Source organism: Lagopus leucura, unplaced genomic scaffold (assembly GCF_019238085.1).
Source record: "Lagopus leucura isolate 7727_CA_CO unplaced genomic scaffold, USGS_WTPT01 Super-Scaffold_73, whole genome shotgun sequence".
NCBI classification, from domain to species: domain Eukaryota; kingdom Metazoa; phylum Chordata; class Aves; order Galliformes; family Phasianidae; genus Lagopus; species Lagopus leucura.
This window is the reverse complement of record NW_024962252.1, coordinates 58,313,768-58,327,001: the sequence shown is the minus strand read 5'-3', so window position 1 is coordinate 58,327,001 and position 13,234 is coordinate 58,313,768. Positions and strand designations below refer to the sequence as shown.

Sequence of the window (13,234 nt, the reverse complement as noted above, 5' to 3'; positions counted from 1 at the left end):
AAGACTGAGATCAAGACTAAAACGTATTCTTTTCCTCCAGGAGAATGTATATTTCAATCATAATACAATTTCCTCAAATACAACCCTGGAAAGTTAATATTCTGCTGAAAAAAATCCCAAAGGCTCCAGTGCTCTTTTTTGACTGATTTTGAAAGACTATAGAAGTAAGAAGTAGAAGTAGTAATATATAATGCTAAGATGATAAATTGCTGATCAAGTAAGCGTGGCTACTCAGCACTTTTAGATGATTGGGAAACTAAAATTTATTTTCAAATTGAACTAGAATCTGACTCCTTTATACAACTGAATTATCATCTATTAGATATTAGTTTCTTGCTCTTCCAGCTCCATGTTATGAAAGAGAAGAAATCAATACCTTTAAGCCAGTTTATCAGCGTGCCAGAAACAGAAGAGAAACAAGATGAGAATACTCACAAAACAGAAACAAAACAGCCCCCAAAGTGAGCCTCTCTGTTCCTTCAGACCTCTACACAAGAGGTCTGAGGAATTTTTCTAAACAATCCAGGGAAGTAAATGTGGGATTTCTTGCTTCATCATGTTCCAAACCACACCTCCAATGGTACACATAAGCAAACACCTACAGTAGTTTCTGAGTACCATCACTTTCAGCTTTGAGGGAAGCTCAAGAGCCTTTTCTTTAAAAGACAGCCAAAGGGGCAGGGCTTATTCACTGGACTGCCTGAACACACCAGAGCACAACAGCAGGTTGGATACCATCTAAGCAGCTGTTCTAAACTCAGATGCAAAATACACATTCACAGTGAAAGTCTGAACAATTTCCCACACAAGTAAAGCTCCTGACATTAAATCAGTGTCTGGGAATAGGTTCACATACAGCCCTGCAGCATATGCTCTATTTTCCAATGAATACTGTATAATCAATGAATATTAAGATGTTATAATTACAAAATAACCAAGAGAGTTAGGCAAAGCAGATTATGATAATAAGAAGAGGATAGAAAGCTTACCCATATCCTAGGCTCACTTACAAAACTCCAGCAGAGTGGATCTCCAGAAGAGATCCTTCCCCACTGGTAGCCAGCTCTTACATAGGTCTAGGTGAACTGCCTTCACCTGTGCTCCTCTGGCTGACTCATTGCTCGCCTCAGGTGATCAATCAGAGGTTCAGGCCGTGACTCAGCAGTTCCCATACAAATACTAACTGATTTCTGCCACATCCAGTAATGGAAACAATCTACTCACAGCCTCACCGCTATCCCAACTACAGCCCATCCACATGAAGGGCTCTCCTCCAGCTGCCCAAAAAGCGCCTCCTGCCTGCAACTATGTCATGGTATCACCCTCCCCTTCCCAACCTGCTCTGGCCAGTTATCCAGCTAGCAGAGTAACTTATGCTTACGACATCCCAGATTCACCCCAACTTTATAGCAACAGCTCTAACAAGACAGAATTGGTTACAGGGGTGAGGACACAAGCAATTAATTCACTGCCTGCTGTGGGCCACAGTCAAAACTAAAGGAGCAAGCACAACCTGAGAAGCATGTTACTTCTGAAGTGTCAGCTGCAGACAGATGTGAACTTAGTTTGTACTCTGTAGAAGGGAAGAACTGGAAAAACCCTCAGTACCACTGCACCAAAGACAGAGCAGCAGAGGTGGACACAGTGCAGGCAGACATGCAGCATAGATCTAACCCCAGCAGTCCTAATAGGAGCCACCGCACAGCTGATGTGATATGGGGGTGCCCTCTGTCCCATGAGTGCAAGAAAGCCACCTGCTCACATACCACACCTCTGAAATGGCCATTTCTGGTGCAGTTCATAAGTATATGCCCTGAAGAAAATTGCAAAAAAATCATCTCTACTGAAATCATAACATGATGCCTTGTTTATAGATAACATCCTCACAAACTGTCTCACCATTAGAGGCCCAAAATACATCTCTACTTTCACCTTTTGGGACAAGTTCTCCTCGTTTTCCCTCCCTATCTCCATTGGTTATTTCTGGCCTCCACTTACAACACAAGCCAGATTTGCCTCAATGTTAACGTAGTGACAACAACAGGCATTGCACAGCAGAGGAGGCCAGGCTAGCTCCACGGCTTGGCACAAGGCAGCTGCAGCAGGCAGCTCCCACTGAGGCAGCGCCAAGGCCTGGCTGAAAGCAGCTGTATAAACAGCAGCAGCAAGCACTCAGACTAGGCCTGCCTTCAGGTCAGTCTTTGGTCCTTCATGGAGCCAGGGGTTGGACTTGATGATCCTGGTGGGTCCCTTCCAACTCGTGATATTCTTTGATTCAAGATGCCAAAACAGTAATGAAGCAGTGAAAATAAAAACTCTTTCCAACAAATTGTAAGGCCTTTATGCATTCTGTTTATATGCCTTTACTGTTTCACAAAAGAAAGAAGTGAAAGTAGCATGAAAAAGGGAAAACACGTGCTTCAGAGAGTCTGGTTTACCTTCTGGATGAGTATCTCTGGCACTGCAAGTTGTCAGATTTCAACAAGGCAGCAAGCCAAAGCACATGCACCAAGTTAGAGCCACAAGCTGCTTCCAGGTCTGAGTACTGGTAAACCACCTCAAAGGAAACAAAGCACTCAACAGACCAGGGCTGCCTTTCTCACAACCACACTGCACTTCCTGCTTCTTCAGGTCCTACTGAAGAAGCGGAGTATCCCCTCCCCAATAGCTATAAAGCACTACAAGTAGACCTTACTCTCCACGCATACCATACCAGCTGGTTTTCTTGAAATGGTATGACACAGACCTCTCAAATCCAAGACGAGGTAACCTAAAAATCACTGAACTATACCTCATTAGACATCCAGCAACTTCTCTGCTGGAACACACTGCAGGGACTGACACCTCTGTGAGCCTTCTGCAAGCAGGCTCAACAAGCACAAGCACACAAGCTTGGGAACAGTCTCTAGAATGACCCACCCTAATCTTATGCCAGCAATTTAGATCCACTACTTCCCATGGAAATCACTATTAGGTGTGGCTAACGTTTTAACATAAGCATGCATGGCACAAACTTGTTCCTCTACTAAAGACATTTCTCTTTAGAGAAAGAGAGCACTCAACTGGCACAAAGTACAAAGCTATCACTATGCCTCAAGAGATGGAAAAAAAACACTGATCTATCACTACTCATGCTTAGCTCTACTCACGTTTACTCATCACTTTTTCCAGCCACCACGCACAGCACATGTCTCCAGGCAAGGTTTTATGCATCATGCATAGCAGTCTTACAGCTACACCATGAGCTATTCAGCTTTCTCAATCCTTGCATACGCTTTGACATTTCATCTTTTGTGATGCAGTCTAATTCTCATCCACTACATCATGTTATAGAATGCATAAAAAAGAGATAGTAATTTGAAGCTCAAATATACAAGCGGCATTGAAGCACATGTGCTGAGAAATCATATTTAAGCCACTACAATGGCAGCTTCCCAGGCTTATGAAGCAATCATGTACATACACAATTAGGTCTGGTAATTAATTACTTATGACATCTCCCACTTAAACATGTCAAAGCACTTAAGAGAGCCAAGTAAGTTCAGCTACAGGTCACCTCTGCCCAGCACATGCTCCTGCACTGAGGCTACACCAACACAAAACCCAAAGCTTCTAGTGCTGCACAAGAGCACATACGTGGTTTCATGACAAATACTGAAAGGAGCATACATACAGTTCTGTTCATGTCAACGGCCAAGCGCGTTATTTCAAAATTCAACATTAGGCTTTCAACTTGAAAGATAGCAGTTCTGCCTAATAACAGACTTGTGACTTACAGCTAGTCTGAGTATTCCTTTCACTCAGGAAATCTAAATTGTACAATCTATGCACTGACTCTCATCCTTGCACAGGAGACAAACATTATCTGTCACTAAATAATCTACACTAGAATATACGCAGAACAGCAGAGGAGCTTGTATACTTTTCCTACTACACCACTACATTCAAAACATACCCTTTGTTTTTTTTCTTTTAAAGAGCATAAGAGAACTGTCAAGCTTCATCTTGTTGATATTGAAGCACACTGATTTAAAGAACAGCTGACTAGTAACTTCCTATATCCAACCAAAAGCTTTGTATCCTTTCCCAGATTTTGACATTGCAGCAATTCCAGATGCACCTTAACACAGAAGATAAACACTACCTCTATTTATAAGTCACATAGCATCACAGTCAGCTTTAGGAGAGCACAAGCTGTGACATTCAACAAAGTTTCAGCAAAGGAAAACTTTTTCCTATTTCCACTTCCTTGCGCTTTCTCTAGGCTGTCCACAAATACCCACAGTAAGGCTACAAGAAACAAGCAATATAAGCTACCCAAGGTTTAGGCAGTCTCACACTACAGTTCCAACAGACAAGATTTGTCTCCTTTTTTTCCCCCACTACTAGAACCCAGATTAGGTTCCTCTCTGCTACTACTTAAAACCTTAATGACCTCTATTCTCAACTCCAAGATTTTCCTTCCTCATGCAGCTTTTGACATTCAGGCACTAGAGAGCCTGCTGCAGCTTCACCAGCCTAACCAAAGGCCACACAGAACCCAGGACACAAGACAACAGTTCTTGTAAAACTAGTCAAAATCTTACCTAAGGCAGCACAGGGACAGATTAGACTAGCCCAAGAGCTGACCTGCAGATCCACATCAGATCTTACAGCTTACAGATGAGACCTCAAGAGAACAGTGTATGTGCTCAAGTCACTTAACCACATCATCCCCCTGTGTTGTAGCAGTTTTCCTGCAGAACAGATCTCCACAGCATCTTCAAGAGCTTGCAGTTTGACAGGTTTGGCTTTTCCTGTGTCCCTTCTACATAACTAGCCAGAAGTTTTGAAGCTTTTCTTCAGGAAAAAAAAAAAAAAAGAGAAAGAAAGAAAGAAAAAAGCCAGACGGGACAGCCAGCACAGGTTTTTAGAGGCAAGCATGTCCCTCAATGGCATTCCTAAAAGTTTCTCTAGTCACAAACAGACATGGAACAAAACCAAGGCAGATGCTGACACAACTTAATACCATTCTCAATATGGAAGCAATCAAATCATTTAGGGCAATTAAAGAAGGAAAGAAGAAAAAAAAAAAAAAAAGAAAATACACTTTAAAGCCAGAGGAATTGAGAATTTGAGAAGCACAATAGCTTCTCACTTCTGTCCCAATTTCACAATTAGGGCAGTTACCCCACAGAAGTGTTTTATGCTCACGTGTTAACCTCATAAGAAAAGCTATCTTCTCCCCTCCTCCCTTTCATCACTTTTTTTTTTTAATCGCTGTGGCCACAGATTCTGCCGTTTGCTCACATGACCCAGACCACCTTCGTGCTGTGCTCAGGGGCTACACTGCTGCTCGCCCGGTAACACTGGTGAAGATAAAATACTCCTGTAAGCACCGCAGCATAGCCCAGCTCATTACTGAAGAAAGGAAGACCAGCAAGACATATTTCCCAAGCCAGATTCCCAGCTGAACGCATTACCGGAACAGGCCAAAACACGAAGAACAGTCATTCCCATGCAGCGGCTCTCGTTATTCAAGGCTTTCGCAACTAAATCAATTACTGGTATGCGGCGGAACCCCCGGCAAGAAGCCGGCTGGGAGGCGACACACGGCGCAGCAGACACGGGCACGCTCCCCAAGGGACAGCCGCACGCCGGAGCCCGGCCCCGGCCGCAGCCCCCGCCTGCAGCTCCCTGCGAGGGGCGCTCACAGCGCCACCCATCCAGGCACCCCGCCGAACGCAGCGCTACGCCTGCGGACAAACGCTCGGCAAGGCGGATTCGAGCCCCTCCCAACCCGCGCCCCTGACGCCCACCTGCACAGATCCTGGAAGAAAGGCTCGTCCAGGGTCGCGGGGGCCACAGCGCCGTCCCCCAGCGGCAGGCAGAGGAGAATGAGAAGCAGCGGGGCGAAGGCGGCGGCGGCGTGGGCCATCGCGACGGCGCGAGCCGAGCCGGGCCGAAGCGGCTGCCCCGGGACGTCAAGGAGCGCCGGCCGCCAGCAGCACGTCATGTGATCACAGCCCGCCCACCGCCCGGTCATGTGACCGCCGTCATGTGCAGGCACGGCGATCACGTGACTTATCCCTCCCCCAGGCTGTGGGTGAGGGGGTTTCGCTTCTCCTCCGCCCCGCGGCGCCCGGCACGTGCTTAACGGTCGTAGGGGAGGGCGGCCTGGCTGCGTAAGGTGAAGCCTGCCCTCCGGTGTGAGCTGGGGGTGGGGCGAGGCATCAGGCGGCCCTGTCTGCGAAGCGTGCTGGGTGCAGCGCGTGGCTGAGTGGGACAGACGCCGCCTGGGAACGTTAGAGGGGGTTTTAAGTGTCGTTCTCAGAACGCTGCAGAGAAAGCATAGAATTATACGTCTCCAAGGATGAGGACGGAGCAGGCGGTAGCAGTCTTGTGGTGACGGGAGTATTGCTACACCAGGAGAGCTGTGTGGCGACGAGCCCTGCCGCAGCCCCCCAGAGGAGAGGCTTGCATAAGGCTGAGAAGAAGCAGCTCTGAGAGTGGGGAGAATGAAAAAATAAATAAATAAATTACACTTCTGAAAGAGAAACAGCTGTCTTAGGAGTGTAAATAAGTTCTGTTTGCTGGTACTGCCCAGGAGTCACTGATACAAAGAAATGCAAAAGGCCTGTAACTGAAATGGCTTCTACTTGTCCCATCTGGTGGCATCCACAGGAATAAGGCAGCAGTAGAGCTCTGCTTCTGCAGTAGTTCACTTCCATTCCAGGCTGCCCTCATGTTTTTCTCCTCTTTACCCTGAAGTTACCCTTTCCACTTCCATCCTTATCAGCTGCACTCAGTGTTGTTACAGAGCACCAGCTGGCTTGAGGTGCTTGTCTAGCTGAAAACAGGCATGCCTTTTGAGCTGCTCTCCATTTACTCACAGCTCTGTCACAGCCTAAGTCAGCTTGCTGCAGATCAGTACAAACACCTGCACAGGTTTCTGTGTGTTCAACAATGGCACCTCCCAATACAAGGGCAAATGAGCTAGAGGGGAAGGACCATGTTGGTGTGCCTGTTCATCAGCAGGAGCAATGTTTAGAGTTTATAATGAACACAGCCTAACCTAACAGTAATGTCCTCAAAAAAAGAATATCAAGTCTATTATTTCTGGGGATATTTTCCTTAAACTTTGCTGCTCTCCTGTCTGTACCAACATCACTCACTAGACAGAGCAAACACGTTGCACTTAACTGTAAATTCTGCCAGTTTCCTAAGTTGGGTTAAAGATGTATTAATCAGGAAGCTCACTGCAGACAGCAGCATAAGCAGACACACTGGGTCTTCTGATCAGATTAGCTACCTATGTTTCTGCAAATAGAACTTTATTGCTGAAGTGATCTTCTTCATTCTTCTGTGCTTTGTATGCACAGGCCCTTATGTTTGCACAAGGCTCTGCAACCAGACCAGTGCCATTCCATACTCAGAAAAATGTGTACAAAGGTACTGAGCAGGGAGGAAAGACATTGAAAAGGCAGAAAAAGATCCCAGTTAGGGGGGAAAAAAAAAACCCAAAAAATAATAATAGTACATATGTATTCATCATCCTAACTAGGAAGGAAAAAAAAAAAAAGCAGAATAGAAATACTACTCTGATTTGAAGTGCTAACACATATGCATTCAACCTAGCAATGAATAAAAGTTGCAACATAACAAGGATAGCTATGGAGCTGCATAAATACTGAAATATAAGATGTGAATACAAATATTAAAAAAAAAAAAATTAAAAAGTAAAAGACTGTCTAGAGGTGAGAAATCTTGCATGCAGACTCTAAGCTTCCAAACTTCAACGTTTATAATCTGGGGAGTCCAGTGGTTCTCTCCTGGTCCATGGGATTTCTCCCATGCTTAAAGCTAAATGCATACATAAGCATTTGCAGAATCTATGTCAGTCATTTATATGTCTCAGAGTATGTTCTGCAAATACAGAAAGGCAGGAATACTGCATTCAGGGTATCTTTTATAAATAACAATTTAAATATTCACCACCCGTGTTAATTGATATCAGCTTCTCAGTTCATCTAATACTGTGAGACAGTATTAAAATATTCTGGAATGTAATTTCTTAATCCTACCTTTTCCTTCGAAGATGCTCAGAGTGATAGCTGATAGTTACACTGCACTGTATCCCAAGGATATGCTGAAGCTTCCTGGCTGTGGATGGTTTTCAGTAGGCAAGGTACGAGATGAATAAACAGGTCCTCTGCCTCTCGGATTCTCTTTTGCATCTTTCCTGGTGTCAAATGTTGGAGTCATTGCATGTTCTTTTTGATGCTCTTCATGTGGCCAGCACTGCATGTGAGGTATAGGCTATCTTAGAGGAAGCTTGTCTCTGCTCTTGCTGTCTCCATTCCTTTTAACACTTGTATCTGATCTCTGTCTTTTCAATAAATAGGAACAAAAACTATTTGGGAATCCAAAGTTGTGTTTATATTTGATTTTGGGAAGTTCTCTCTCCAGTGAGATTTGGACAGTTTATTTCCAGCTGTCTGTATAATAAAATAATTATGTCTATACTTTGTGAAAAGTCTTCATAAGGCCCTTCTGTGGAGCAGTGCTGTTCTTCAGAAAGCATAGCAGCACCTGCGTTCTTCTCCATTCCTTTTTTCTTGCTTCCTACATCTAAAGCCCTAATTTCATGCCTGTTGTCATTATTTCTCATTTCTCCTTGTTCCTTTTTTGCTGCTCTCTCCATCTTTCACCATCTCTCTAATTCTTTCTACTCATTCTCTTTCCTTTTCTGCTTCACTTCTACTCTTAACTGTTCTTCTCTAGCACATTTCTAATGCAAGCATTTGATGAGAGTAACCTCCCGAGTTCTTATGACAAGTTTGCCTACTTTATAGTAATTTGAAGTACACTGTTGAGACAAAAACAGTGTTTGATGACCTTGTTTTGCAGACATAGGTTTAGGCTTCCCTATGTAGCTACAAAGATAATGACATTTCCTAATCTAGCTGATATTGTTCAGTGAAGCTGTGAAAGGATATCAGACATAAACATATTGACTTCTTTCGAAATCTCTGTTTTGCTGGGCAAGTTCTTACACTGTGTACTCAGCATGTGCTCTGAAAAGGGCTCTGTTTTGTGTTGTATCCTAGAAGATAGCTCTTGTCAAGGACATTGAGTCACAGCCTGCTCAAGTCCACGCAGCAGCTTCTCTGTATTCCTCCTTCTCTTTTCTCTTCTTTGATCTAGCTTTCAAGGAACATGGTTCTTGACTGTTTGTGCTTGGGCCAGAACTCCATATTTTATTATGATAAAGGATCTGAATTACCACCTACTTTTGCTGGTACTAAGTGAAATTTTACTCTCACAAATCTTTGTATTCAAAGGAATTATGAGACGATTTCTTTGCTAATCCTCTTCCATCTGAAGCGCCTACTAGACATTTAAAGTAAATGATTTAACCTCAAAGTGCCTTATCAAGGCAATAAATGTAGTGTGAAAGACTGTTCCATGTTTTAAACCTTATTACCCTCTTGTGTTTTAGCTTCAGGGCACTTTGACTTCATTGGGTTTCCTCACACTTTGGTCTGTTCTCCTACAGGCTCTTGTCTCTGTGTTCTGACAGTCATTTCTGAGGTAACCAGAAAACATCTTTTTGTTCTGTGAGCTATGCTGGTACTGAACGGGCTTGCAGCACTAACCTGCTCCTGCCGACCTCGTTCTGCTCTCAGAGCACATCATGTCAAATCTAAGTGTGGTGTGGTAGCAAACAGCCTCCATTTGTGAGGTATGCATGGGAATGAAAAATGCCCAAAAATCTGTTTGTTATTTCTGAATTATTATCCTCTATCCCCCTCCTGACTTACATTACAATTCCTGAGGCTATTCTTCTTATCTATTGTTGTTAACCGTGTATTCCAAATATATCACCAACTCTTTTATCATATTTCATATGATAATTTATCATGTCCTGCTCTCCATTTACATGATTTTTCCCTTTTCTGCTTCTGGAGATATAGCGTTGCTCCTTCCTGTGTGTGAGACCTCCTCCCTAATACAGTTATCTCAGAGTAAGCTGCAGCTCTGCACAGAAGGATGTGATAATGGGAAAAAGTAACCTCTTGCACCAACTACTACAGTACCTAGGAATTACTTCTGAACTGCCCAAAACCTGTTGTGGTTCATCTGCTATGAGTGCAAGGTGTCTGTTGTGAAGCTAACGTAAATAAATGATACTTCTTACATCTGGAAGACATACTGCCCCATGGTTTCATACTTCTATCCTGAGATAGCAGCAGAGATAATGAGCAACTTTCATTTTTCTAATTCAGTAATTATGTCGTCTAATTCATTAGGACTATATTACAATAAGTTGTCATGTGTTCCATCTTGGTTGTCATTAAGTAGCTGATAAATTTGTGTTTTGCTTCATTTTTCTTGGCTCCATGTGTTGTGACTTTTTTCACTTGTAATAGGAGACTAAAATGAAAATGCCGTCTCCATCATAACAGCAAAGAATTTACAGACTTTATACACAGCAGAGGAATAACAAAATTGATTTTCTTTAAGCATCAAAATGCAACCTACATTTTGTTTCTTCATGTTTGTCCCAGAGGAAAGAAGCTATGCAAGACATTTCTGGCATAATGTGCTATTTGTAGAGGTCTAAAATATGCTGTATAATTTGTTCAGTTGATTCTTCTATCACCCTGTCTTGCTAGGTTATATTTATATATTAGGTCTATATATACACATTTGTTTTCATAGCCACATTCATAAATATGCCCATGACTATGATAAATGTCTTGTAGATGTGCATTTTATTTTCATTACATTTGTCAGTATTGTAAAATGTCTGAAAGAGAAGAACAACAAATAAGGCTACATCTAAACTCGTTTAAAAGTAAAGTACCAATCCATTTTTTTAATCATCCGTACCACATTTCCCTGTATGTTTTATATGCACAAGTTGCTGAGGTAAACAGAGTAGAAAAAAGTAAATGCCAAGAGCAGTGTATATATGAAGACACAGTTAAGCCATTGTATGATTAATGTCAAATAACAATATTGTATAAATGATTCAATTAAAGATTCACTTTAGGTTATAACAGTAGATTACACATGTAGATTGCAAGACAAGAAGGCCACATCCAAACTGATGCATTAATCTGAATCTGTAATATCTCTACCTAAGTCAGTGGAATTAATCTGGATTTCCCTTATCTTTTTTCTTCAGTCAGAACCTGCTCCAAGAGTAACAGGGCCGGAACACGTGTCAATATTACAGTAAATATGCTGAGAAATATGCATCACCTCCAGATGGAATGGCAACAAGTGTCTGATATTTTTTTTTCCTTTTCTCAGTTACTGTCATGAGAACTAAAGATATGGTTATGGGGAAGAAATCTTAATGGTCACTTCTACTGAACTGAATAAAAAACTGTATGTGGAAAATTTACCAGTGCTAAATGTTGATATTTCCAATAATTTCCTCAGCAGCTGAAATAAAGTAATATTAGGAAATACTGTGTATGTTCTCTTCCAGAATGGCATAGATGGTTTGTGCCACACAAAAGAGAAAATAGTTTTCTCTGTATATTTTCACTGTTTTTCACTCTGTATATTTTCAATGTTTTGATTTGCACTTGAGCTTTACGACATGTGCTATGAAACAAGCTTTCTGCCACTAAAACTACTCAAAGGAATTTTCCACATCTTTTCTTTTTGTTGCTCCACAAACAGTAAAGAATAAGGAAACTGACACTGTGTTTGACAAAGAACAGCAGTATGGAAAGCTTGTTAAATCCTTCTGGAGGTGTTTTGTTATCCTAATGCTACAGGAAAACACAATCCCAAGAGTGTGGCCAAGATGAGGACAGTAACAGCTGCAGTCTGTCTGAGTCAGTGGGGTGGGATGCATCCAACCTCTGCGGAATTGTAGAGTCTTGTACTAAGCATCAAACTGGGGGAAATCTGAGTGGAGTACACAGTAGGAAACTGAGGATGGATAGAAAGCTGAGAGATGCACTGTACATGTTTTGCTGTAACTACCCACAGACTTAAGGGCACAGTGCTTTAGGCTTCCAGTCGTCTGCTGTAGTGATTTAACTAGGGAAAACCTGCAGGGTAGAATGGTCCTTTGAGAAGGAGTGTCACTTTCAGACTGGGAAAAGTAGAGATAGACATTTCTGAACACTGCAGGCTGCTAAGAAACAGAGGCCAGTGTTGTGCTCGTAAAGATATGTGCTAATGGATAAATTAACCAGAGAGCTCATAATAAATAATATAGTTGGCAGGGCTGTGTTTACAGAGGACCTCAGCCATAGCAAAGTTAGCAATAGAAACATTGTTCATTGCTCAGAAGCTGGTCTGACTGGCTTAGCCTGTCCCATGGCTACAGCACAGTTACATTTCCAACCAAGTACAGGGAAAAAAAATATCAGACAAAAGTTGCTGACTGTACATACTTACTTTCACAAAAATCATTTCCCTTTGCTATGGTATGTAATTGAATGTCTTTAATGAGCTTACAGTTTGTGTTCATTTGGCAGTATTCACTTGTAATAGAGAACTTTTTTTTTTTGCTAAAAGCAATGCAACAAGATAAATTACATCTATCAAGCATATTTTGTAGTTTCAGCCCAAAATAAAAATAGAAATAAAATATCCAGATAGACCAAAGGTTGCATGGAACATAAAACATCCTCCTCTGATTAAAAAATAAATAAATAAATAAATAAATAAAATTACTTTTTTTTCTTCTGAGGTAAAACAGTGACTCCAGGGTGTTCAACCCATCTTCTGCATATCATTTTTAAAAGCTTTTCATCTCTTTATAGACACCTTATACATAAAACTACTTGCTCCTATACATATTTTAATGTATTATTTTTCTCAACAATCTATTACCATATATAATGAATATTTATTTGCTGTAATATACAATTGTGAGGGTCCATATTTGGTGTAAATACTTAATGGGGCAAAGAAACACCTAAATTAAAATAATCTCTGCTCTAGAGTAAATCACTTCTCTCTCTTGACCTGCTGCCACTTTGTGGCAATACAGATAGCTGTCTGTTGGGTGAACAGACTGGGTTCTGTGACTCCTCCAGGTGCGGTGATGAAAGCAGTGACCCATTGATTCTGAGAAGAAAGAATTTAATGAAAAAGTAAGAGAAAAAGAGGGTGTGCACATCTTTTAACCAGTGTCAAAGGAGGTTTTATTAAAGGGTACATGCAGGTTGGCAAGCTAAGGTGATGTGATTTATAAGTGATTTCCTTAAGGTCACACAGT

At 42.0% G+C, this 13,234-nt stretch overlaps 1 protein-coding gene across 1 annotated transcript in view; it reads right to left on the bottom strand.

Annotated features, from left to right (window-relative positions):
- IGF2R (insulin like growth factor 2 receptor) overlaps positions 1-10,203 on the bottom strand; it is a 59,536-nt gene extending 49,333 nt beyond the window's left edge. The window contains exons 1-2 of the mRNA XM_042874693.1: positions 10,181-10,203; positions 5,799-6,482 (exon numbers count right to left, since the gene is read on the bottom strand). Of these exons, the coding sequence (XP_042730627.1) occupies positions 5,799-6,482; positions 10,181-10,203 (707 nt within the window). The remainder of the gene's footprint in view (positions 1-5,798; positions 6,483-10,180) is intronic.
- Between the last annotated feature and the right edge of the window lie 3,031 nt (positions 10,204-13,234).